At 34.2% G+C, this 26,098-nt stretch overlaps 1 protein-coding gene across 1 annotated transcript in view; it reads right to left on the bottom strand.

The window, feature by feature from the left end:
• LOC145259647 (L-threonine ammonia-lyase-like) overlaps window positions 1-26,098 on the bottom strand; it is a 144,517-nt gene that overhangs the window by 89,357 nt on the left and 29,062 nt on the right. The window contains exon 2 of the mRNA XM_080117307.1: window positions 18,753-19,045. Within this exon, the coding sequence (XP_079973433.1) occupies window positions 18,753-18,989 (237 nt within the window). The 5' untranslated portion in view covers window positions 18,990-19,045. The remainder of the gene's footprint in view (window positions 1-18,752; window positions 19,046-26,098) is intronic.

The following is a 26,098-nucleotide window of genomic DNA, read 5'->3' as shown; positions in this document are numbered from 1 at the left end:
ATTCCAAAATTCATGATGTTGACCATCTTATAATTTATTCCTTAAATTCAGTTGACTTATACAATTCTTGACAGTATCTGTTTCGTAGCGCAAAATCAATCACTTAATTATTATATCAATCAGTAAATCTATTATGCCCTTAACTCATCAGAAGAAATAGCAACAATCAATCCGACAAAAGGAATTGAAGTGTGATTTGACATGATAAAAATCCGAAAATTGGAAGAGAGACTGCAAATACCTATTTATTTTTCCATTATGCCATATTGAATTTTTATCAACAAAGTCATTAAACACTACTATTCGTACTAAGAATGTTAATTAATTTATGAATCTTCTACCAAAATGTTCTATTTAATAATTAGTAAATTTATTAATTCTAATTTGTGTATGCATACTTATGAAAATAATATCAACAAATTATAAACTATTATGCATGTTTGTATATACGAAACTAAACTAAGCTAAAAAAAAAAAAAAAAATAACGATTGATCATTACGGTCGATTATCATAACTAATCAATTAATTTGAATTGAAAACCATACATAATTCAATTCTAATCCAGCTTATCAATCATTACATTTATAATTTTTTAAATCATACAGTTAAAAAAAACTATACTTATGTTTTGTTAAGTTTAAATATAATCTGAAAACTCCTAAAGGATAAATAATTAAATTTACTTAAAGTGAGACAGAGTTACCTTCCTTGGAACAAATCCAACAAAATATTAACTTTACTTATATTTATTTATTTAACCAACTCGTAGACATCCATATTCAACTAATAAGTAATTTTAATATAGTTTTAATGTTTTTCACTTAATTTTATTTTAAAAAATTAAAACGATTTATATTATAAATTAATTCACTAATATTTACAATATTAGATGTCAGTAGTAAAAATAATTTCAATCTATAGTCCTAAGTTATTAAGTTATAATTCATATCTTCTAATGTGGAATTGTAAATTAATTAGTTACTTAAATTTACTTTTATTTATTTATTTATTTATTTATTCATATTATTATCAATATCAGCACCATCATTATTATTTATATTGAAAGAAATATTTTTAACTTTATATTTTACAAAACTTTACTCAATTCTACATACGGCAATCTAGTATTCATAAATATTTTTCGAATTTATTCCTTATTTAAGTATTATTATTGTTTATTATTGTATATATCCTAATTCTCTAATAAGTATGTTTCAGAGTTTCTTACTTTGATAACGTTATTTTAATTATAATTAAATAAATCTATATTTAAGTTAAAACTAATTCTAATTTTAATTCTAGTTAATAAGATGTATAAATATTGTTTAGACCTAAAAATTCTAGACAATATGCAACTCAGGTTTTCCTTATACTTAAAACCCCTCTTCTATGTACTTTAATAACTTTTTATTTATTTATTTTTTTATAATTTAACTAATAATTCCGAAATGAATTTATAGACGTTAATTTAATGAGTATATATATATAGTTTATGTTAATAGATTTTCAATAGATATATCTTACTATAACCATAACATTGATTTTTACCTTCGTTCTAACAATTATAAACTATTTAGCTTATACATTTGGAACCACTTATCAATCAATTAATAATAACTTGTTGCATCATATACATTTTATTTTTAGATCAATATTTGGATTCTAATTACTATAAATACATTTTTAATATTATGACTATTACCATTTAGTTTTTGTAATCCATAAAATACCTTACTTAACAAACTCAACTTTACCATCTATAAACACTATCAAACTAAATAATACTATTATGATCTATTTCTATTCCCTATACTAATTCAATATTTAATTCTTCCTCCACTCCTAATTGTATAATATAGATGTACGCTCTGTTTTATCACTCCACAGTAACTAATATATTATGTGCAATATATTAACATACTTACCTTCATTGTTTATCTTAAATATTAATTTAGATATATTTTGCCATCCTATATGCTACACATTATTTAAATTCATTAGACCTATATAAGCAGGTTATAAAGCTTTATTTATTTTGTTTATTTTCATTAGCTAATTATATTTATATAAATTATTTATCTACATCTGGAAAATACTTAATTTATTTGTTTATTTTCTATTGTTGTTGTTAAATTAAATAAACATGAATATACATAAACGATCACACATATATGTATGTATGTATATATATGTATATATATATACGTGCAGATATGTATGTACACATATATATATTTATATATAAACTAACAATAAAAAATTAAAAAAAAAACAAAAAACACTAACCTAGTTTTAAAACAGATCCTTTGTCCGATAGAATGCATGCCCATTAACTGATAGGAAGGGGCGCGGTGGATACTAGAAAGCTGATTGGCTTACTAAATCCTCAATAGAAGAGGACCATATAAAAACGATAAACAACCACAGAATTCGCACATAAGCCTGAGGAATCCTAGAGTGGATGAAACGCCGAATATTCAGTGTAGCTTAATCGCCATATATATTTTATAAATTACTAACTAGTTCTACCTACGTATTGAGCACTTTTGAAGTAAATACTTAAAGTTTACGCATAAATCTATACTTTCGTATATTAATTTTATGTGAGTAAATGAAGTAGTTATATATATATACACTTGTGCCCGATATTATTCATACCCCTCGGATCTTTGAGATTTCTATGAGAATATTGCTCAAACCAGAAGGTAGACAATATTAAAGGGATTTCAAACAATAAATCAAGCATAAGCATTTAATTTAAACTCAACAAATAAATAAATTATGCAAGTTTGAAACATTATACAAAGAAAAACAATAATGGCACTAGTTCAAAATTATTCATACCTCTCTTACTAATAGTCAATAGCATGCCCTTTATTCTTAATAACTGCCTGTAACCGTTTTGGATATTTATCAACAAGGGTTTTACAAGCATCAACACTGATTTTTGACCATTCTTCAATGCAGTAGTTCTCCAAATCCCTCAAATTTCTAGGTTTCCGCTTTTTAACCTCAGTTTTCAATATGTGCCAGAGGTTTTCGATAGGGTTCAGGTCAGGACTCTGGCTAGGCCATTCCAAAACATTAATTTGATTATCCTCAAACTATTTCTTGACTATTTTGGCAGTATGTTTTGGATCATTATCCTGTTGAAGGCCCCAGTTTGGTCCTAAATGGAGCTTCTCCGCATCCTGTCTAATGTTTTTCTGGAGTATCTCCAAATATTGCTCCTTCTTCATGGTTCCATCTATCTTGACAAAACTACCTGGACCACTAGCCGAAAAGGAGCCCCAAAACATTAGGCTACCACCACCATGTTTCACCGTGGGTATGGTGTTCTTTGGGTTGTAAGCTTCTCCTTTCTTCCTCCAAACGTAAGAAGCATCCATATGGCCAAACAATTCAATTTTTGTTTCGTCAGTCCACAAAATACTTGAGTAAACGGACTCTGGAGAATTCACATGGGTCCTAGCAAACTTTAGACGTGCTGCAAGGTGTTTTCCGGTGTGCAATGGAGTCCTTCTTGGTCTTCTTCCTTTCAGACCATTTTCATGCAGAGTCCTTTGCAATGTTTGTCTTGATATTTTTATGCCAGAAGACTCCAGATTTTCTAAAATGTCCTTAGTATTGGTGGTTGGATTTGCATTAACACTTCTTACAATATTCCTGGTGGCTCTAGCAGACAGTTTCCTTTTCCTTCCTCTACCAATGAAGTTGTTTGTTGTGTGGTGGCTCTGGAATATTTTGATGATGCTCTGTACTGTTGCTGTAGGGACCTCAAATTTCTTGGAAATTGACTTGTAACCTAAACCATCCTTATGTGAATTCACAATTTTAGTCCTAAGATCATTACTAAGCTCTTTTTTCTTCCCCATTCTAATAATTTTTATTCTTTTATTGGTTTTCAGTTGATATAATTTTAATTTCTGAAAAATGCAAAAAACGAAATGAAATTAATCAAAGGTTGTATAAAAGCATTCAAAATAATAATCAAACAGGAAACAAACAGTCAGAAACTCGATTAATACTGAAAAAATAAGGGGGTATGATTATTTTTGAACATTGCAGATTTTATAAATAGCTGTATATTTCTTTTATTACAAGTATCCCGAGATTTTAAAATGACGAAAATGATCAGAAGAGGTTTATTAAGAATATGTATCAATATGGACGTAAACAATAAATTCTTACAAAGTTACACCTAATAAACTCAATTTTCAAAGGGGGGTATGAATAATATCGGGCACAAGTGTATATATATATATATATATATATATATATATATATATATATATATATATATATATATAAGGCTCATTTATAGATGGATTATAGAAAATTTGGACAAAGTTGGTACCATTGGTTTTCAATTCGACAAAGTGAAACATTACGTAGTCATCCTTTGTCGACTCTCCTCAATTGCTGCAGTGATTTTGTTGCATCGGTAAATAGCGGCGCATGTGTGCATACAGTTTTAATGATATTTTAATCCTCCATCCTATTGTTTCTAGTTTGAGGTTCATATGGGTATATGTACGGGTTTATGCAGCATAGTTAAGTTGAAAAAAGATAATAAATATAAATCGAAATTACGATCAACTATGACTACAGACAGCTTCGATTCTGACGCCAGAAAAAATGAAGAATATGCCAAGTACGAAAACATAATGTTCCTCGCATCAGAAATCGATAATGGAATACGGTTTTAGCCTACGATAGATCATGGAAGAAAGCCTTTTATATTCGGTGTTTCATGTGTGCAAAGGAGACAACTCATCATCCTAGAGTGCCTAAGGTTTCTTTGGCATGAAGATACAAGTAAACCCTGACAAAATATACAAAATTAATGATACTGAAAACCGAACCAGAGATCCATCAAACCTACGGATGGATCAACCTCTTCAGTTTATGTGGATGTTCTTATCGTTTACAAGCAGATATAACAGTCTTTCCAAGAAACTTATGCCCAGTGCGGCCGTGATCTCCGACAAGCGATAGTGCCACAAAAGTCTTGTATGAGTGAAGTAGTCACTCAACATTGTGAAGATTGAACCAGAACATTGGATTCAAAACTCTTGAGTAAAATTACAACAAATTTTGCATAAACAGATATAAGAATGCCAGGCGTGATATTAAGAGTAATAGTGCTTAAATAAATCAAGATTAAAAACCGCATAAATGGTGATATTCTGGATTTGTATAAAAGAAAAAAAATGTATTTTTATCATAAACAAAAACAAATTAGCATTCTTATTTGATGCCGAAAAAAAATATGCTAAATTCTTACTGAGGCAAAAGACAATAAAGATGTTTCGTTATTTCTTTTGCGTCCAACAGACATTTTTCTGTCTTTCATGTTACAATTACTGAAAAGCACGTAAAGAAAAATCTATCTTTTCCTTTCTTTATGATGACATTCTTCTTTTTTCATTCTTACATCTGCTAACTTCCCTCCCTTCCCTGCCACAAATACACTAGATTCCTCCATACTGGTAAGTGCTAACGTACTGCTAACCTAAATAAAGTCACAACTTTTCGCCCTTTTTAGATGCAAGTATCCAATAGTTGTTTGTAGATATCAAAAAGAGTAATGGTTAACATTAGCTACTGAAATTCGCTTCCGGTTGCTGCTTCACAGAAAGGAAGACGGTGTCAATGCAAAAATATGTTCCTTCTGATTATTTTCATCTCAGATAACTTAAATATATGGCAAAAACTATTTTTTAATTTAATTCATTATAAACTATTTCTGTAAAAATATGAGTAGTTGTAGAATTAAAAAAAAGTAAATTTCCAATTCATTTGAGTATTTTCAGCGTTATATCAAAAAGTATTCCTTGCAGTTTACGAACCATGCTGAAATAATGTTTAGAATTTAGAAAGCTATTCTTAACATTTTGTTAAATATTCTGTACTTCCATCTAACAACTTAATAAATAAAAGATAGCATAAAAATTCAATTAAAAACGTTCGACTTTTATGTGAATTATAACCAGCAACCGATACTGAATTTCAGTACCTGATTTTTACCATTTAACAAATCTTTACCGTTAAAAAGTCATATATCTGTCGATGGTAAACCTTGCCATACTCTGATTCTACAGTCTGGTTCACTGTGCGAATCAATCCTTTTGTTTAGATTAGGCATGATCTCATTCAGTTCTAAGGCTCCATTCTTCCATGCATTACCTTTTCCTTCGGGTGGTGAGGTTTGTTTTCTGCCAGCTGTTTTAGATGCCTCTACCGGGAAAAGCCATTCACGGCCATTTTGTACGTTTATGGACTGCTATTGGATCACACCTTTTTATCTGAATGAAATTTTTTTTTTTCAATTTTCACCCCAAACAAGGCACAGTGCCACTTTGAAGCAGAGGGCTACTATCAGGGACTTAATTAGCGGGGTCATTATGAAGGGAGATGAGTAGAAAGATGTTTGTTAACATTACACTTGAACTTCTGCATATCAGTGCAGTTGGGAAAGCAGAATCCCGGAAGGGAGTTCCAAAGACGCGCAGTTCTGGGGAAGAAACTATTGGAGTAAAAGGCTTTCTTGCACCTAGGGGTCTCTACTGTAAAGGGATGAGACTTAGTAGCTTGTCGGGTTTGTCGGGGGTAGTTACGTCGGGGAGGTACAAGTGTTTGCAGTTCGTCAGAGCATTCACCATTAAAGTATTTGTAGAACAGGCAGAGGGATGCAACATCTCGTCGATGGGACAGAGCCTGAAGCCTAGATGACAGTTCAGGACCTATCAGGTTGGCGACTCTCTTTTGAACCCTGTCCAGGAGCGAGAGGTAAGCAGCAGATACACCAGCCCAGATGTGACAACAGTACTCCATACATGGGCGAATGGTTGCCTTATAGAGATATAGGATACTGTCAGGCGTAAGTAGTTTTCTAGCACGGTAGAGGGAGCCAACCTTCCTTGCAACAGCCTTGGCAATGCTCAATATATCTATTCCAGTTCATATTCCCTGTAAACGTTAGGCCGAGGAGTTTAAAAGAAGTATTTTCAGGTAATGTGTTCTTGGCCATGCTATTGGTGGTAGAGAAGGTTTCTTGTAGTTATTGAAGGAAACAAGCTTAGTGTTAGCAGCATTGAATGTGACCAACCATTTTTGTCCCCATTCCACTACAGATTGGAGGTCATCCTCTAGTGTTTCTGCCATTTCCTTGGATATGTGTTCATTTGTTTTCTCCTCATAGAGAGTGGTGTCATCGACATATATACCCATCTCCGAAACAATTTTATCAGGGAGGTCATTTATGAATATCAGGAATAATAGAGGTCCAAGGATAGACCCCTGAGGTACTCCCGCATTTATGTCATATCGTTTAGATGTACGACCGTCGAGGACAACTTTGATTTTTCTATTACTTAAGAAGGATTTAATTACATTATGAATTCTTCCAGTGATTCCATATGATCTAATTTTCCTTAGAAGACCATCGTGCCATACCCTGTCAAAGGCCTTAGATATATCAAGGGCTACCGCTCTGCCCTCCCCTGTTTTGTCCAATGAACGGTATATACGTTCAGAAACTACAGTTAAGATATATGCTGTTGAACGGGCTTGCCTGAATCCATATTGTTTGTCAGTCAGGAGTTTAGCAGCTGTTAGGTGCTGGACTAGGGCTTGATTAACTAAGGACTCAAATATTTTGGCGAAAAGCGGGAGGAGGCTAATGGGGCGATAATTTAGTGGGTCAGTTCTTTCACCAGAATTCTTGAAGACTGGTACCACAGAGGCGGTTTTCCAGCAGTCGGGAAAGCAAGATTCATTAAGGCATTTATTGTAAAGTTTGGAGAGAACTAGAGCAACCTCGGCAGAGCATTTTTTTAATAGCACAGCCGGGATGAGATCTGGTCCACATGCTTTTGAGGTGTCTAGGTTTTTTATAATAGCATGTACCTGAGAAGGGGTGATTTTCAAATCGTCTAGTGTGGCGTCTGTTCGCAGAGGAAAATCAGGGAGGGAGTGGTGTACCGAGTTCAGTGTGGAGTTTGAGGCAAACTGACTGGCAAGCAGATTAGCCTTGTCAGTTGCCGTGCAAGCAACCTCATGATTGTCTGATAGTGGGGGAATAGTTGACTGTCCATTATTTACTACGCTGTTGTAGATTTTCCAAAAATCCCGGGTTCCTAATTTCTGTGCTTCGATGCGTTTTCTGGTGGTTTCAAAGTAATCTGTCTTAGCTGTCTCTATCACTCTCTTACAATTATTTCTAGCTTCTATAAACTTCTGTTTATTTGAGCTGGACTTATGTCGGTGTAATCTGCGGAACGCATGCTGCCTTTGACAAATGGCAGCTGCACAAGTAGAAGTAAACCATTGGGGAGAGTGGGGCTTGCTATAGAATTTCCGTGCGGGAACATGTGCTTCAATTGCAGTTTTGAACCATTCAGTGTCTCATTTGCACACTGTTCCGCTGGAAGAGTAAAGATATTTTGCCATGGGGCATCTCTGATGAATTCCCTGATGGCTTCCCAATCAGAATTTTTGTAATACCTCGTTGTTTTGAGTAGTGGGTCTTCAGTTTTAGGGCGAGAATTTAGGCTGATTTCTACCATTATCACAGCGTGATCAGCATTCCCGAGTGGGCTGTGGGCATTTGTTGTACAGTCATTGGGAACCGTTGTCAGAAAGAGATCTAGAAGTGAGGCATGTTGATCTTGCTGGTCTGGGAAACGTGTCGGAAATGTAACCAACTGAGATAGGGAATGGGATATAGAGAAGCTATGTGTTGTGCTACCAGCTACGTCTGTGTGATTAGAGAATCCTAGCCAGCTACTGTGGTGGACATTGAAGTCACCAAATACATGTATTTGTGCGCTAGTATCGAGGGAGAGTGCTCTATCTATGCTGTCTGATACTTTGTTTATTAGGGTACAGTCTTGGTTTGAGGGAGAGCGGTAGAGAAAATACAAGTAGCTAATATTGTGTTGCATATTTAGTCTGAAGCACATAAAGGCCTGGTCGTCTGATTCTAGTTTTATTTCTCTAGTCAGGAGGAGGGTGTTACGAATATAGACTCCAAGCCCATGCATATGTCTGTCCGAGTCCTTACGATAGAGTGGGAGATAACCAGGAATGTTAAAGTGGTTAGAGAGAATGTAGGAGTGAAGGTTAGTTTCACTTAATGCGAAGATATCCGGGGTGTTTACAAGGAGAAATGACTCAACATCATCTAAGTTAGTTCTAAGCCCGCGGATATTAGTAAATGTAAGCTTCAAGGGAGGAGGCAGGTTGGTTTTCTTTGAGTTTGGTCCTGGTTTAAATGTAACTTTTGCTTGAGCTGTCATTTCATTTTATTTAAAAGTTTCAGTTAGGGTGAGTGAGTGAGGGGGTGCTGGACAAGTAGTTGTGCAGAATACCAGACATGCAATACAAATAGACCATCAGCAGTCCTCCCCCACAGGATTGTGGCCTCAGGAAAGCCCACCGGGGATGAGTGCAGGGTCACTTTCCATGCGCGACATGGCACTACAAACATCCCGATATTTTACAACTGTTGATGGAGCAGCCGCTCTAAGCGCTACCAAAGAGTTAGGGCTCCTGTACTATCAGTCGGAAATATCAGCCAGGAACTGTCAATCCGGTACCCTCAATCCATTAGGCAAAGCCAGCCCAGTCCAACTGCGCCGACATATATGGCACTGAAGCACCCCACTGTGTCCAGTTTAGGGGGATGGGATATGGCGGGAGCGGGGAAAAGCGGCGTTCATTGCCCTAGTCAGGAAACAAGGTCAACCACTGGGTGATTCAGACGAGTCCCTGTGATAGTACCTCTACGCCTGGCCAATAGGCAAAGAAAGAGTAGGAAAGCCGGGTGATAGACAGAGCCTATCTCCTCCTTAAGCAGTTTAGGTTTGCCAACCGGTGATTTGTTTGAGTCACCACCTCTAGGAAAGTTGTCATCCAGGACTGAAGAGGCCTCCATCCTCTAGGTTTAGCTTCAGAGTTTTCCTTCTCCTAGACGGATGGCCTGGGAAGATCTATGGGTCCATCAGCTCCGAGGGGGCTCGCCCCGCGCCTGGGTCCTAATCCAGGTATTTCTGCGACCCCCGCATGGGTAGTTAATATTAATTGGTTATTTAGGTTAATATCTCCTGAAAAAATCGGGTATTTAGGTTAACTTCTACAGAAAATTTTCACTCCTCGAACGTGGTTAAAAAAGGGCATTACTATGTTTTCCATTTTCATTTTTACTGGGAGAGGGTATAGGTAAAAATTCGTGCAGTGGAAGCAGCTAAATTTGCAACAGCATTGGATTCAGAGAGACGAGTTAATGTATGGTTAGATATAGTTTTGTAAGTGTAGGAATGTATGGTTAGATATGGTTTAGTAAGTTTAGGATTAGGATAAAGTGTTAGGGTATGATTTACTTGCTATTAGAAATTATGATTTGGTGCCCAAACCGAATATTTAGTATGACTGAAAGATAAGATATGCTCAGTATAGATATAAGAGAACATTTGATATGGAGTACAGTTATACATGATAGATATAGGTTATTGCATATTCTGTAAGTATAGTTAAATATAGATGGATGGATAAGTAGTATTGTATACGAATGCATAGAATTTTAAACAATTTGAGTAAGTTGCCTTCAGACTTCAATGAAGGAGGATGACTTCGTCTTTCTCTTAATATCCGGAAGTTTGTATTTCAATGAGTACCGGTTTAGTTTGTGTAATAATTATTGCAATACTATCTCTTAACAAAAAGATATTAACGGTTGTTGTTCATTATAGATTACTTTAAGTCTATGTATAGGACTATGGCTAGTAAGTATTTACTTAGAAGCTTAGTTATGGGTTAGGAGATATAATCAGGAGCATGCCTAGGAAATCTTTAAGTGTTAATGGGTATCGATTTACGAGTCTGTTAGGGTCAAGGGCGGAGAGCAAGGACCCCTCTAAGTTACGTGAAACGGATTAGGTTTAGTGGCAACTTGGGAAATAGAGCAGTTTGATTTGTTAGTGATCAGGAGAAAGAGAATTTAAATAAAAAAGAAAAAGGTTTGTCATACAAAACAGACAAGGCAGTCATCTTGGAGGTAAAGTATCTATAGGATGTACTTAGTATACAAGCAGCGGTATTTTGCAGTTTTGAGAGGAATTATAGATACAATAGTTTCATGGTTTATTGTACAAGTCCGTGGTCTAGGTCAGGGACGAAGCACTTCTAATATTGTAACTGGGTTTATCTAATTTTAAAACTAGTTGAATATCACAAATGCCAGATATAATCTGAATCAATATTAAGCGTCCATCCTTCGCAAGAGAGAGAATTATTGCCGGACGTCTGGCAATAAATATTGATCTGTCCATTCTGGGCTGTTTTTGAGGCTTTCAGACACCACCACCACCCCCTTTCACAAAGGAAAGCTAGATTAACCAGCCGATTTAGTGTAAAACATTGCTGTAAGTAGAAAATGGGTCATTTTAAAGTAACTACCTCATTTCAATAATTCTAAATAGGAAAATATACAGAAATAATGGATTACTGCTGTCCCATCTAGGGAGATTCCGTTCAGAGCACTACTGTTTTTTTTTGTTTTTTTTTTTTGCCTTGACAGAGTATAAAACCGATTTCTGAATTCACTTGAAGAATCATCTTTTCGTTTTTCTACAGTCCATTTACTCCCATAATGTAATGCTGTCCGCCGAACCAACACGTTGTGATCTCAGTCACAAAGGAGATAAAGGATAAGAAAGAATTTCAATTCACTTTTTGTTTTGTACAACAACATTTATTTCCTCATTCTCTCGTTTCCGCTGTGACGTTCCTCACGTGATCATCTTCTCAAGCGTCATTCACGCCTCGCACGTCATCGTGAACATTATCCGCATCTCTAACGTGATTGTTCTCTTTCCTCTTTTATAGTTTTTTCCCCCGACGTTGACGTCATTTTGCATGTATTTAGATACGCACGTGCAGTAAGAGATATTGCTAGTCTTTCTCTACTCTTTTTTCATCGCGGGTGATCGTCTGAGCTCAAATATCTGCCACACACCTTTCTGAAGTTTTCACAACAATAACTTTTCTGAATAAAAGTGTTGACGCTGACTAAGTGGTTAATGACACAAAAGCCTGTGTTTTGTGTCAACTTTGTATTCAGTTCGTTCAACAACACCACTTTCATTAAACTCACACTTGGCTTTGTCTCTAATCCACTGGAAATGGTAAATAAATTAACTTTCTAGACGACTACTACAAACAAAACTTCCATAGGCAGAGTTCCTTTTCCAGGAAATTCCCATCTGCGGAACATAATATCATGGAACTATCTTCTTGCTGCCTATGATATGAATTACGTTCTTGTTGCTGATATGGTCGCTTTCAAGTCCAATATCAACAAATACTATTCGGACGGTTATCTCAAATGTTTTTCTTTCCTATCGCATAACTCAATCATGTTCTGCAAAATCAAAACCAAAAGCAATTTTCATCTACGGAAAAAGTACTTGAAAAGAACTTGAAGCATAAACAATTTTTCCAAAAAACAGTTTGTTATTTTTTTTTTTTTTTTCACCGGTCATGAATGCCCTTATGGTGCTTAGAAATATCCATATCCGCGTTAAGATTGATCATGTGCCACATCCATCCCTCGTGGATAGGCAAGTAAATAACTTAAGAAAAAAATTTACTTTTGATCGCTTTTTCTTTTTCCAAATTTATTTCTTTAAATGTGTTGTCACATAGGAGCAGCATATTAACTGATGTTCGGTTGTGATAATAAGATCTAAGGGTAAAGCCGTTTGTTCTTAGGTTATCCTAGTACACAAATCATATTTTACGTCATGATAACGATCCAATCTCTCTTGTCTCAGATTTTCGAGAGGTTTTGATTACCCAAAGAAAACCATTTTTATCCTCTTTATTTGAACCTCAACTTCTATTTTTATTGCGTTCAGCACGCTACACATTAAATAAAATTACGATTCGTCTTTGTTACCTCCGTCAACGAAGTTATGGTTTTTATGCACTAATGTGTCACCACTTTTAAAGACCCAAAGGCCACTCGAGGATAAGGGTTTATGTGTTTTTCAGGTTGACGATGAGACAACATCATAAGGACCGGTAATGATGGTTGTAACTAGTCAGAATTTGAATGTTTAAGAGGTCAGCTCAACAAGAATTTGTTTACGTTGAACTTGAATACGATCATGTTGTAGACAGCTGCGAAAAAACCGATGATATTGTGTAACACAAACGAGTAATTATTTAGCAAGAAACTTTGCTCATGGAAGCTTCGTTTAGTTTTATGTACACAGAACGAGAAAGGGAAATTATTAATAGTGGTTGTAGCTAGGTGTGTTTTTGTTGTAAATGTTTTATGGGAGTAAACCATAGATTGGAGTTTAGTCGAGAATCGCTTATAAAAATAACGATATAGAGCAAGATTTGCAACGTGTTTTTTATGAGAGGGAGACTGTAGAGACGATAAGAACACTTTACCACTACATTACGAAGTCAACTTTGTACTCTGTTAATGCGGGAAAGGTGTTCTGCACGTAATCTCTGCAGATGTGGCAGTAGTACTTCACTTTAGAACGTATTTGAACGTATTTATACACGAAGAGATTGCGTAAGGAATTAGATATTTTCAGAAATGGTAGAATGATCCAAACATTTCTCTGTCGAGCTTAGCGACAAATTTTATGTAAGTTTCCCAGTTAATGTCTAGAGTGATGGTCAATCCTAGAAGCTGATCAAAGCAGGGGATCTTCGTCAAGTTGAGAGTTATACATGTCAACTGGGATAAAGGAAGGATGCAGGTGTTGGTTTTATGCATATCAAAAGTAACCAGCCACGTTTTTTCCACATTGCACGATGGTCATCAGATCGGAAGACAGAGAATCCGAAAGATGTTGATCACTAATTAGTGCCCGCATTTGCATGTCAACAAACTGCAGTCAACAGGATGAAAAGCCATTTAAAAATGGCTTAGACTCTGTTGGATTTGGTATCGAGGGAAATAATCCCTTATTGTTTTGAATAATTAGTTTTTAAAATGTTCAAGAATTTCTGGCATTGATTGGGAGATCTGATCGAATGTGTTGAGTCCAAATCTGTAATTAGTTTGCTTCTTATATCCACTTTTAAACTGTGATGCAATGAAAAACATACACACAGCTATGGGGGTCGAAAATGGCATCATTAAAGGATGAAATTGGCACCAAATTGAAGCTTTTGTTATGATAGTTGTCCAGGGCGTCGTTGGATGACCTGACGGGCTTTAATATATCGAATAAGAGAAAGTTAAAATTTAATGGTGACGCAATAAATTGGCTTATCACGAGTTTAGGAAATTGCGAAGACAAAACAATTTATGTTTTATCTTCGTCTTAGGCCTTATATGGCTGAGAGGGTCAAAGTATTGACCCCCAAAGTCGTGCAAAGAAATATATGAATTACGCAATTCTTTGGGGGAAATGCCTATTTACTATGCACGGATGTTTTAGTCAACTAACCATTTAGAGAAGACCCCGTTGTGGTGTGTAGTAAGAGGATTGGCAGAATGAGGGCCCAGTGTCCCTTGGCCTCATGCCACCCCTGAAAATAAACATCGTGGTACCAGCAAATTTTGTGAGTTGTTGAGAGATGTTGAGTAAAGGAGAGTCGAGCTGAGTTTAGAGGTCGAATCGCCAGAGAACGATCAAGCTGAGTTCGTCATCCTTCCCCAAACGCTACCCTTCGCCACCCGAAGAAAGGGAAAAACAGAGATATCGTGTAATTTACTGTTGAAAGAAAAATATTAAAATAATGTAAAAAAAAAAAAAAAACTTGTAAATATTAGTAGATTTGTAACCAACTTGTTTTTTGATTTTAATAATTAGTGTAGAAAAAAATACCGAAGTTTGTTTGTGTTTTGTTTGTTTGTTTGATTGGTTGGTTTGTTGTGTTTTTGTTTTGTTTTTTGTTTGTTTATTTTTTTATTTTATTTATTTTATTTTTTTAAGTTGATTGTTCTCTTTTCATCGCTTTGCTTGCTGACATCTTTGACTTAATGAGAGGTGGAACAGAACGGACGGCACATCAACTCTTGCTTCGATGAGTGAACAAGAAAACACCCGATCTCTACTGAAGGTTGAAAGACACTGTGTATCAGTCCGATTACTCTTGATCCCGTGACCCTGAAATCTGAAGAACTTTGCAGTTCCTCAGATCGGAAGAGATCCAGAGTGGTATTACAGAATTTACCCTTGGTACCAGGATAGATAAAACGAACGTTCTGCTATTAGAGGTATTTGTACTCCTTGTCGAATATTTAAAATTGTGTACAACTTCCTGACATGTTTATAAGGTTTGTTTGAAAATTTGAATAAAATTTCAATAACAAGATTTTTATTTTTATATATGTACATATATGTGTGTGTGTGTGTGTGTGTGTGTGTGTGTGTGTGTGTGTGCAGAATGAGAGAGAGAGAGAGTTTATACGTTTAAATTTCAATTAGGAAAAACCAATTTTCAAAATAAAATTTAAAATTTAATGTTTGAACCAAAGAATACAATTTTTAAATTAATGTCCTTAATCCATGGGGTTTCGATGTAAGTGCATCACTTCAAAGGAAAAATTATAGCAAAATACTAATATTGGTGCGCAATTATTTTGCTAAATAGCACATACAGAGAAAATATTAAAGATGAAATGCCTTTAAAGGACATATAGAAAGGGAATTAGTATTGAAAGCATAAAAATGATATGATCATTGGTATCTAAGTGCAGAATTAATCCTTGAAAAAAATTAAGATCCATATTGTAAGAATGGTGTAGTGAAGGTAAAACCAAGACTTTCTGGTAAATAGATCCAAGGTAAACAAGCAGCAATCCTTTGCGAAAATTAATCCTTCCATTATTGGTAGTAGAAGTATGTTCCTTCGTATAAATTTTTACATTGAAATGATCGGGTTGAAGTTCAATTCATTCAAAGGTAATAATAAAATATAAAATAAGATATAAGATACAGTTGTTATAAATTTATAATTTAGATTGGACATATATATAAAAATAATATCCAGGAAAATAAAGAAAAACTTTAAAGCTAAGCGGATGGCTTATTAAAAAAAAAACGCATAGCTCAGAAGCTGGCAACTAATGAAATTCACCAACTTGTAATATAATTCATTACAACACCTTAAAGTATATATATATATATATATATATATATATATATATATATATATATATATATATATATCATTATTTCCACCGCCGAACCAATGTTTCTGAACATTATATATATATATATATATATATATATATATATATATATATATATATATATATATATATAAGTAGGTTGTAGTTTGCTTGAAGCATTGTTGAAGAAAATTATAAGGTAAAATTAAAAGCCAAGAACAATGCGAGATTTTATTTTTTTATATTTTTTAATTTTACTCTATATATAAAAAAAAAAATCTCGCATTGTTCTTGGCTTTTAATTTTACCTTATAATATATATATATATATATATATATATATATATATATATGACTACTTCATTTACTCACATAAAATTAATATACGAAAGTATAAATTTATGCGTAAACTTTAAGTATTTACTTCAAAAGTGCTCAATACATAGATAGAGCTAATAGTAAGTTATAAAATATATATTGCGATTAAGCTACACTGAATATTCCGCGTTTATTTCAGGCTTATCGAAAGTCCTAGAGTGTATGAAACGCGGAATATTCAGTGTAGCTTAATCGCCATATATATTTTATAACTTACTATATATATATATATATATATATATATATATATATATATATATATATATATATATATATATGTATATATATATTTATATATATTTATATATGTATATATTTCTGTAGAAATATATTTTCTTATAATATATATCAATCCTTATTTAAAAAGCTCAATATAATTACAGAGCAATATAGAGAATAAATGACAAGAAGTTATATTGCAAAATTCATGATGTTGACCATCTTTATTCCTTTAATTCAGTTGACTTATACAATTCTTGACATTATCTGTTTCGTAGCGCAGAATCAATCACTTAATTATTATATCAATAAGTGAATCTATTATGCCCTCGACTCATCAGAAGAAATAAAAATTCAATATAGCGTAATGGAAAAATATAAAGGTATTTGCAGATTCCCTTCCAATTTTCGGATTTTAATCATGTTAAATCACTCTTCAATTCCTTTTGTCGGATTGATTGTTGCTATTTCTTCTGATGAGTTTAGGGCATAATAGATTCACTGATTGATATAATAATTAAGTGATTGATTTTGCACTACGAAACAGATATTGTCATCAAGAATTGTATAAGTCAACTGAATTAAAGGAATAAATTATAAGATGATCAACATCATGAAATTTGGAATATAACTTTTTGTCATATATATATATATATATATATATATATATATATATGTGTGTGTGTATGTATATATATGCATATATATATATATATATATATATATATATATATATATATATATATATCTCGTTATACGGAACTTTGATGAATTAATTTATATTAGAGGACGGCTCTTCAAGGATCTCTTCATATTGGAATTGAAAAAGATTATGGTATAGTCAGCCTGAAAGCAGCTCCGTGGTATTGTGTTCTACAGATGAGCAGCTCTCTGAGAAAAAACTCTGCTCATTGAATTTTCACTTAGATTTAGGGACAGATAGACAGTAAGGGAAGTCGCTGATGGTTGTTGCAGTCAATTGGGTGTTTCCTGCGAAAGACTTACAGGGCGTACCATAGAGTGAAGCTCAGTCGAGCATCTGCCATGAAAATAAAGATAGGACGGAGACAGGCTCGCAAGTCTCTTCTATGAGAATGAGACAGCAGAGAGGATAAAAGGGTTTCGCCCATCAGATTTCGAAGTAGGTTTTGTACTCTATTGAAGCGGTATAAATGATTTTTCGACCATTCTTTTGACGATGTACTAAAAATTATACTAAATTCCATTAAGAGTTATGGAGTCTTTTGACGTTATAATTCCCGTATGTTAAATCAACTTGTAATTATGACAACACACACTCTACCAATGCATGGATGTGTCATTTACACTTTTGAAATTGATAAAAAGTCATGAATCTTTTTTTCAATGTAAAATTGTTCCCAGTAAAGAAAATCGCGTCGTTTCTTAATGAACGACGCTCGTTTATCCAGTTTAAATTATAAAACATGTAAATTTAGTCATTAAATACATGTAATTACAGTAGTTATTTTGCAGGCCTTAAATGTGCTTATAAAGGGCTCTATGCAGCTCACTGGCTGTATGTTTGATCTACCTTGCTTAAGTTATACTATTTGGTTTAGCTTTTTTTTATATAAACTTTTATCCATTCTAGTGGTGGCTTGATAGTATCCACTTATAATCTCTATGAAAACATAGGGATTATAAATATGAATACTAATATATTTATTTCACACATGAGTACAACTGCAGTGCCACAAAGTGAAGAATGATGCGTCTGTCTCCTTTTGTATTTGCCTCCCACAAGAGCAAAGTTAGGCACAAGTTCGGTTTTTAATTTAGACAAAATCCAGCTTCCCATAAAGGAACACTTTGGGTTGGGAGAAAAAATAAAAATTGTCTACAAGAATGTCTCCTTCGCTGACTGGGGAGAGAACAGCTGAAGTGTAGTATCAGAATAATATCAAGGAACATTTTCCTCCTAGCCAAAAGGGCCAATTACTTTTATTGTGTCGACGCAAATTTTAGAAAAAAAAAAGTATCTTACCGTACACGGGATTCTCGATATTCCCCCTTTAATCGCAAACGCTGCTGCAATAACGTCTTCCATTTTGATGGTAACTGGGTTTTCCGGGTCGCAGAATTTGTCTTCAACTTCGCCGAATTTACTTTCCATGTTCTCCTTTTTACTGAGTGGCGTAGGGGAATGAGGTTTGCTCAACGCCGTGCTCAAAACATCATGCTCAAGAATATCACCTTCGTCTCCATTTATGGTTAGCTCCATTTTGATAATTTTATCAAAGTTGCTCAGTTGCACGCGGATTAGTTATTATTCAGTACCTGCAAATAGAAACTATTTTTTTATAAAAACTTTATACACAAACTTAAAAAAAAAATTCGGTGCGGTATTTTTTAAATATACCCCTTTAAGCAAAAACAATAGTACTTACGTAATTATCATCTCGAAAATAATAATATATGCAGACATTATGAAATTTGCTCGACTCGAACATCTGTAACTATTTCTTTTTTTAAAATGCATAAATATTATAGTAAAAATCGTGGCCGCTATTAACGTTGTGCGATCTCCGAAAACAGGGGAGGTGATTCAATTTTCCTTGTTTTCGGCTATATTCTAACTATCAGCATGAAAGAAAACAGCTAAAATTATCATGTTGTCAATGTATTTGTTCCAATTTATGTTGCCTGTGAATGTTAGGGAGTTTCTACGGTAAGCTCTTCAGCTAGGATGTTATTTGTCATGGTAATCGATGATTGAGAAGAATTTTTGTAGTTATTAAAGGAAATAAGCTTAGTTTTAGTAGCATTATGCTTTAAAACTACTTTCTTGAGGAATATATGATTTAATCACTCTTCTCCCTATCTACGGATTAAATCGACGACTAGACTAGACTTTAACATATGTATGAAGACCACATTAAATCAGCATAGAATAGCCTCATAAGCTATGAAAAAACAGTTGTTCTTAGGGAAGAAACAAATCTTATCTCGAATTAACCTGAAGATCAAATAGGGATTCCTATGACTAATGAACTATCCATGATGACTAGATTTTTAAATATAGCTTGTGTCATTCATACGATAAAATGAGGTCTTGCAGGACTTTTTTTTCAAACAATATAAAATTAAAGTAATAATCTAATTTTAAAAATGCGATCGGTGTATAAAGATGTTGTATAACGGTTCCCATCTATATAATAATTACGAAGCTATGAATGCTAATTAATTTTAAAGAACAGAATTACAGAATATCTATTAGTTTTAATATTAATGTTGGTGTACTTATTATAGTCTATAGTGTGTACTAAAATGATTCCCATTTTTTTTTTTGTTATTAGTTTTTCAGACTTTAGTTCAAACGTGCAAACAGGGACCATTTTTATTTATTTATTTATCTATCTTGATTTTGTCACGGCAATCTGAACAGCGTCATGACTAGGGCTATGACAACAACATATTCTTTTTTGTTGTTTTGATTCTCATGTATATATATCCATTGATATCTTATATGTTTTTATGTAGAGTGATGTGGTTCTCGGTTGATTAATTGTGTTTAACTGTGTCGGATATATACTCGAGACAAAAAAAATGAAAAGAATATGCTGTTGTCCTAGCCCTAGTCATGATAATCCTAACAGTGTCACGGCAATTTGAACAGCATTACGAAAATTTGGACAGCATTACGGCAATCTGAACAGGGACCATTTTTATTTATTTATTTATTTATTTATTTTTCTTGGTCTTATCACGGCAAGCTGAACAGCGTTACAACAATCTGAACAGCGTTACAACAATCTGAACAGCCTTACGACAATTTGAATAGCGTTACGGCAATCTGAACAGGGGCCATTTTTATTTATTTATTTATTTATTTATTTATTTATTTTCTTGGTCTTGTCACGGCAATCTGAACAGCATTACGGCAATCTGAATAGGGTTACAACAATCTAAACAGCCTTACGACAATTTGAATAGCGTTACGGCAATCTGAACAGCGTTACGACAATCTGAACAGGGGCCATTTTTATTTATTTATTTATTTACTTATTTTTCTTGGTCTTGTCACGGCAATCTGAACAGCATTACGGCAATCTGAACAGCGTTACAACAATCTGAACAGCGTCACGACAATCTGAATAGCGTCACGACAATCTGAATAGCGTTACGGCAATTTGAACAGCGTTACGGCAATCTGAACAGGGACCATTTTTATTTATTTATTTATTTTTCTTGGTCTTGTCACGGCAATCTGAACAGCGTTACGGCAATCTGAACAGCGTTACAACAATCTGAACAGCCTTTAAACAATGTGATGGCAATGGTAGTTCTAGAACTGTTGATCCTTAAACATTCACTATGTAGAACATGTTGTTCTCCCATTTTAAATTGTTATATTCGAATGTTGTACTGCCGTAGCATTTTATTGAAATGCCGTTGTATGCTAATAGTTTTTCTTTTGTTTTTTTTCCCCTTTGTTTTGTTTTATTTTATGATGCAGTTTACGCATTGTGCTTGTTAAGTTTGCAGGTTGAAACAAGTAACGTAGAAAGCAATACAAATGACGACTCAACAAACAAAGGTAGATCAAATAAGAAGTGTATTAGGAAAAGGTATATTTACAGGGTATTTACATAATAGTGTCAAATAAGAGAGTCTTTGCTGGAGAAACATATCTGCTCTCGGCGGCCTTCGGTGGCTTCTGGTGAACACACACTCAGACTAACTGAGTCTTCCTATTTATGTGTAATTACTATCCACATATGCAAATGAATGTGTGCCACCACAACACCCTCCTCCCAAGATTTCAATATCTTTTTCTCTTGGGAGTTAATATTAATGGTTCATTAAACTTTCTTTTTCTACCTGATCTTCGGGTTCAGGTGTATATTGTAAATATCGATGGAATTTAGTCACTGCAAAGATTATACTCAACGCTTCTTTTTCAATCTGTGAATACGCCTTCTCTGCTGGAAGCAGCGTTCTCGAAGCGTAAGCTATCGGCTTTCTAGATCCATTAGGCATGATATGTGATGCCAAAGGGCAACTGGTCGTATTTGTACAATCCCTTATGCGTGTTGATGCATAGTATTTTTGAGCAATTCTCCTCGACCGGTATTTGTAAATACGCGTCGCTCAAGTCTATCTTGGAAAAGATATTACCACCATTCAACTTTGTGAATATTTCCTCTGGGCTTGGTAGAGGGTAAGGGTAATCTTGTAATACGGAGTTTAGACCTGTCGAAAAGTCTGCGCACACTCTGATTTCATCATTCTTTTTCTTTACATATACGGTGGGGGCTGCCCAGTCGCTATGTTCTATTTTTGATAGTATTCCTGTCTGTTCCAATCTGTCTAATTCTTTATTAAACTTTTCCAACCCAGCGAACGGAACGTTTCGCTTTTTTTCTAAAAATTGGGCTGTTGTTTTCTTTAAGTTCAAACGAGGCCTTAAATTTATTGCAACGACCATATTTAGTCATAAATACATCAGGGAATAATTTTTTAAGTCCTTTTATATTTTCTGTTGTTGGAGTAGTACATTCTATTTTTTTACAGAATGTATTAATTGGCTTATCCCAGAGTCCATTAATCCGGAGGTTATAGCGTGTGCTATATCATTCTAAATGAGGGTGTGTGCGTGTACGCAAGTGTGTGTGTGCGTGTGTGCGTGCGCATGTGTATGTGCGCGTGTGTGTGCGCGTGTGTGGTTCCTAATAAATTGTTAACTACTTAATGAAAATTAATTTGATGCAGTAAAACAAATTTTATATTTTGAGAAAGAGAAATATAAAAAAGGTTTATATGTTTTGTTAATCGGTTAACCAATAAAATAGATAGAACGTGAGTGGATGTAATTTTAAACCGTAAACAAGATTGAAAACTGGCTTAAACAAGATGAAATGATACAAGAAAAAATAAAATATACCTTACGTAACAGAAATCAGTTTTTTTTTTCTGTTTGTTAACATAAATTTGAAAACTGTCATTTAATACAAGTTAAACAAGAAAAAAAAATATGGATGAGTATATGAAGGCTATAGCAATGCAGGGAACCGGATGTTGAAGTAATGTGGCATGAACAAACGAGAGGTCTTTTACGTTTTCGATCTTCATATTTCCATTTATTTTACAAAAACAATCACAAATGCAAATAAGTAAACATGAACTTACTCTGAGATAACCGGGATGGCAGAAGTCTTTAATTTTTCGAAAAAAAAGAAGGAAAATATCGTAAAAACGGAACTTTTCATTTTTAACGACATTCTTTTGTTCCTTTCTTTTTTGAAAAAAATATATTATTCTTCTCGAAATGTTAAATACTTCCACCATTCAGATTATCTCAAACAGTAACTCCATTTTTACTGACTTATATTTGTGATTATTTTTGGAAAATAAATGGATATGCGAAGATAAAAAAAAACTCCCCGATCTGTCGTTTGTTCGTTTTTGTTCATATGCCACAGCACTTCAACAGCTGGTTCCCTTCATTCTTATAGGTGTCTTATTCTCCTTCATATTTATTCACCAGTAGTGCTTTAAGCACTTTCCCTTTTTGCCTTTCCCTTTTATTATTAGGAAAAAGATATTTTAGCATTTAATTGTTTTTTTTTAATAATGCTTCAAGCTGATTGTTTTGGGTGTGTTTTTGTTTTTCTTTCAACAATTTGGTGGTATACATATAATGGTAACCATGTGTAGCGACATATAAATAAGCGACCATGCTTGGCATGTGCTTACTGTAGTCGAGCAATGACGCGCAAACCTGGAACTCTACTGATGAAAGAATAATGCGATTATGAAAATTTAGATGCTGTTGAGAATGTGAAGTGATAGAATAAAAGACGTGTGTTAGCTTTTGGACGCTGCCTCGTTCGTAAGTGATTTATTTTGCTAGTTTAAGGAAAGAAAATCTGCTGTTGCTGCTTAGGTGAAAAGCAAACGTCTTCGTCCTGGAGAAATCCATAAAACAATCCGACTTGACTGTGTGTTTTCTTTCCAATTCTATATAATTCTCGTGATTAAAATAAGAATTAATTGCCTAAATACATCTTTCAGTTACGTAAATTATTAATAATATTTCACAAAATCTAGAGTTTTTAATCAGTATTTGCTAAAATGTTGACCACCATTAAATTTACATATTTTTCTTATATATATATATATATATATATATATATATATATATATATATATATATATATATATATATATATATCGTATGCCTCGTTATTTCTCGACGAATTTCAACTGCTTCCCGGATTACTACAACATGGTCGTTTTCAATTCCAATGTAAACAAGTTTATCTTGAGTTGAGTCCTTAAAAAGCAAATTTTGTCCAATATGCACCATTACCAATCATCACTGTGTTGCCTCAGTGCCACTAGACATAGACTTAACATTTATCCTTGAGTGGCGTTTGGAACTTGATAAGTGGTAACGTCTTAGTAAAAAAAAAGGCAGAATGTTGTTTTATTATCCTCTTCTTGCTAGCTTTATAGAACAGGTAATATATTTTGAATTATTTATTTGCAAAAACTATAAAAATTTCAGTTTACGTTTGAAACAAATCAGGCTTTAATAACGACCCGCTATTTTCTTGGTGGGAAAATAGCGGATCGTTAGTCATTCTTTGTCTTTTGTATTTGTCTGTTCTGGCGAGAATCATTCCAGTCATCACAATAGCACATTTATTATAAAGAATTATCCTACTCATAATATTCCCAAAGCACTGTATGTATGTACATATTAGTATGTGTGTTAATTTTTTTTAGCTTTATATATATACTAGCATTGGTACCCGGCGTTGCCCGGGTTTTTGGAGGTGTGTGTTGAGCAGAAAAGAAAAAGTGGTAGTAGGAACGCAGGCTCGAACCTGTACGCGAAGGAGGAAAAGAACGGGAAAAAACCTGACGTTTTTGCTGTTACGACCACCGCCAAACCGGAAGTGACGTAGATTTAAATTAAGGCTAGACAATCGAAAAAGGGGAAGACTGTCGAAAATATCGGCGAAAAAAGCGACCCCCTGTAGAAAAGTGCCTAGTTGAGGGTGAAAAATTAATGTTTTTAGCCAATTTTTCGGTATTTGTCGTCTGAAGGGCCGAGCTTCAAAAAATACTGATTTTATGAAAATCGGTCGCATTTGACGAATGTTTTAGGTAAACATGCAAACATACATACAAAGATTTATATATTGGTGGCTCAAATTTTCAACACAAACCGATTAAAAAGTTTGCTGGATACCCTTTATGCCAAATTTAAAATGTTTAGACCAGAAATAGTCTGAGTAATTTGGTAGAGACCGCAGAGATCAATTTTTTAAAACGTTTTGACCCCTATTATGACCCCTTAACATTTATTGTTTTGAGCTCAAATCGAATTATTAAGTTAGATCCATGTTTAAGTAACCTACTTCTAGAATTTCAAGTGTTTAGACCAAAAATTGGCGGAGAAGTTTGGTAGAGTTCTCAAAGGTCAAATCGTTGAACTTTGACCCCTTAACAGCCAAATCTTTGGCCGAAAACCAATCACAAAGATTTTCGTAAATCTCAAGACCCTGTATATCAAATTTCTAGTCTGTAGACTCAAAATTGACAGAGTTATTGTGTAGGGAAATGTACACAGATACACACGTTCACTTTTATAGATATACTAGCATGGATGCTCGGCGTTGCCCGGGTCTTTGGAGGTGTATGCTGAGCAAAAAAAGGTCAATTTTTTTAAATTTTGACCCCTATTATGACCCCTTAACATTTATTGTTTTGGACTCAAATCAAGTTAAGTTAGATCCATATCCAAGGAACCTATATCTTAAATTTCAAGTATTTAGACCCCAAATTGTCGGAGGAGTTTGGTAGAGTTCTCAAATGTAAAATCGTTAAACTTTGACCCTTTAACAGCCAAATTTCTGGCACAAAATCTCAGTATCCTGTATATCAAATTTCGAGTCTGTAGACTAAAAATTGACAGAGTTATTGGGAGGGAAATGTACACAGACAGACAGACGGACAGACATCTTTTTTTTTTTTTTTATACAGTGGTCACCACTTATCAAGGCTCGGAAGCCATTCAGGGATAAAGGGTTATTGCAAGTACATTACGTTAGTGTGGAGATTTGATGAAGTGTTTACTTAAGGGGGCGGTTCATTAGGAATTTGTTAACGTTGGACTTGAACACATCCAAGTTGTAGTATGGTGGGAAGCAGGCAGACGGAACAGAGTTCCACAGGCGTGCAGTTCTAAGAAAGAAGCTTTGTTCATGGAATCCGCGTTTTGATTTAGGCACAGATATAGAGTGGGGGAAATTTTTGACAGTGGATTCGGCTAGACGGGTGTTTTTCGTGAAGGATTGGCGAGGGGGGACCAGAGATTGG

Source organism: Euprymna scolopes, chromosome 3, assembly GCF_053919585.1.
Source record: "Euprymna scolopes isolate OS-2025 chromosome 3, ASM5391958v1, whole genome shotgun sequence".
NCBI lineage: Eukaryota > Metazoa > Mollusca > Cephalopoda > Sepiida > Sepiolidae > Euprymna > Euprymna scolopes.
This window is presented reverse-complemented; position numbering and strand designations above follow the sequence as displayed.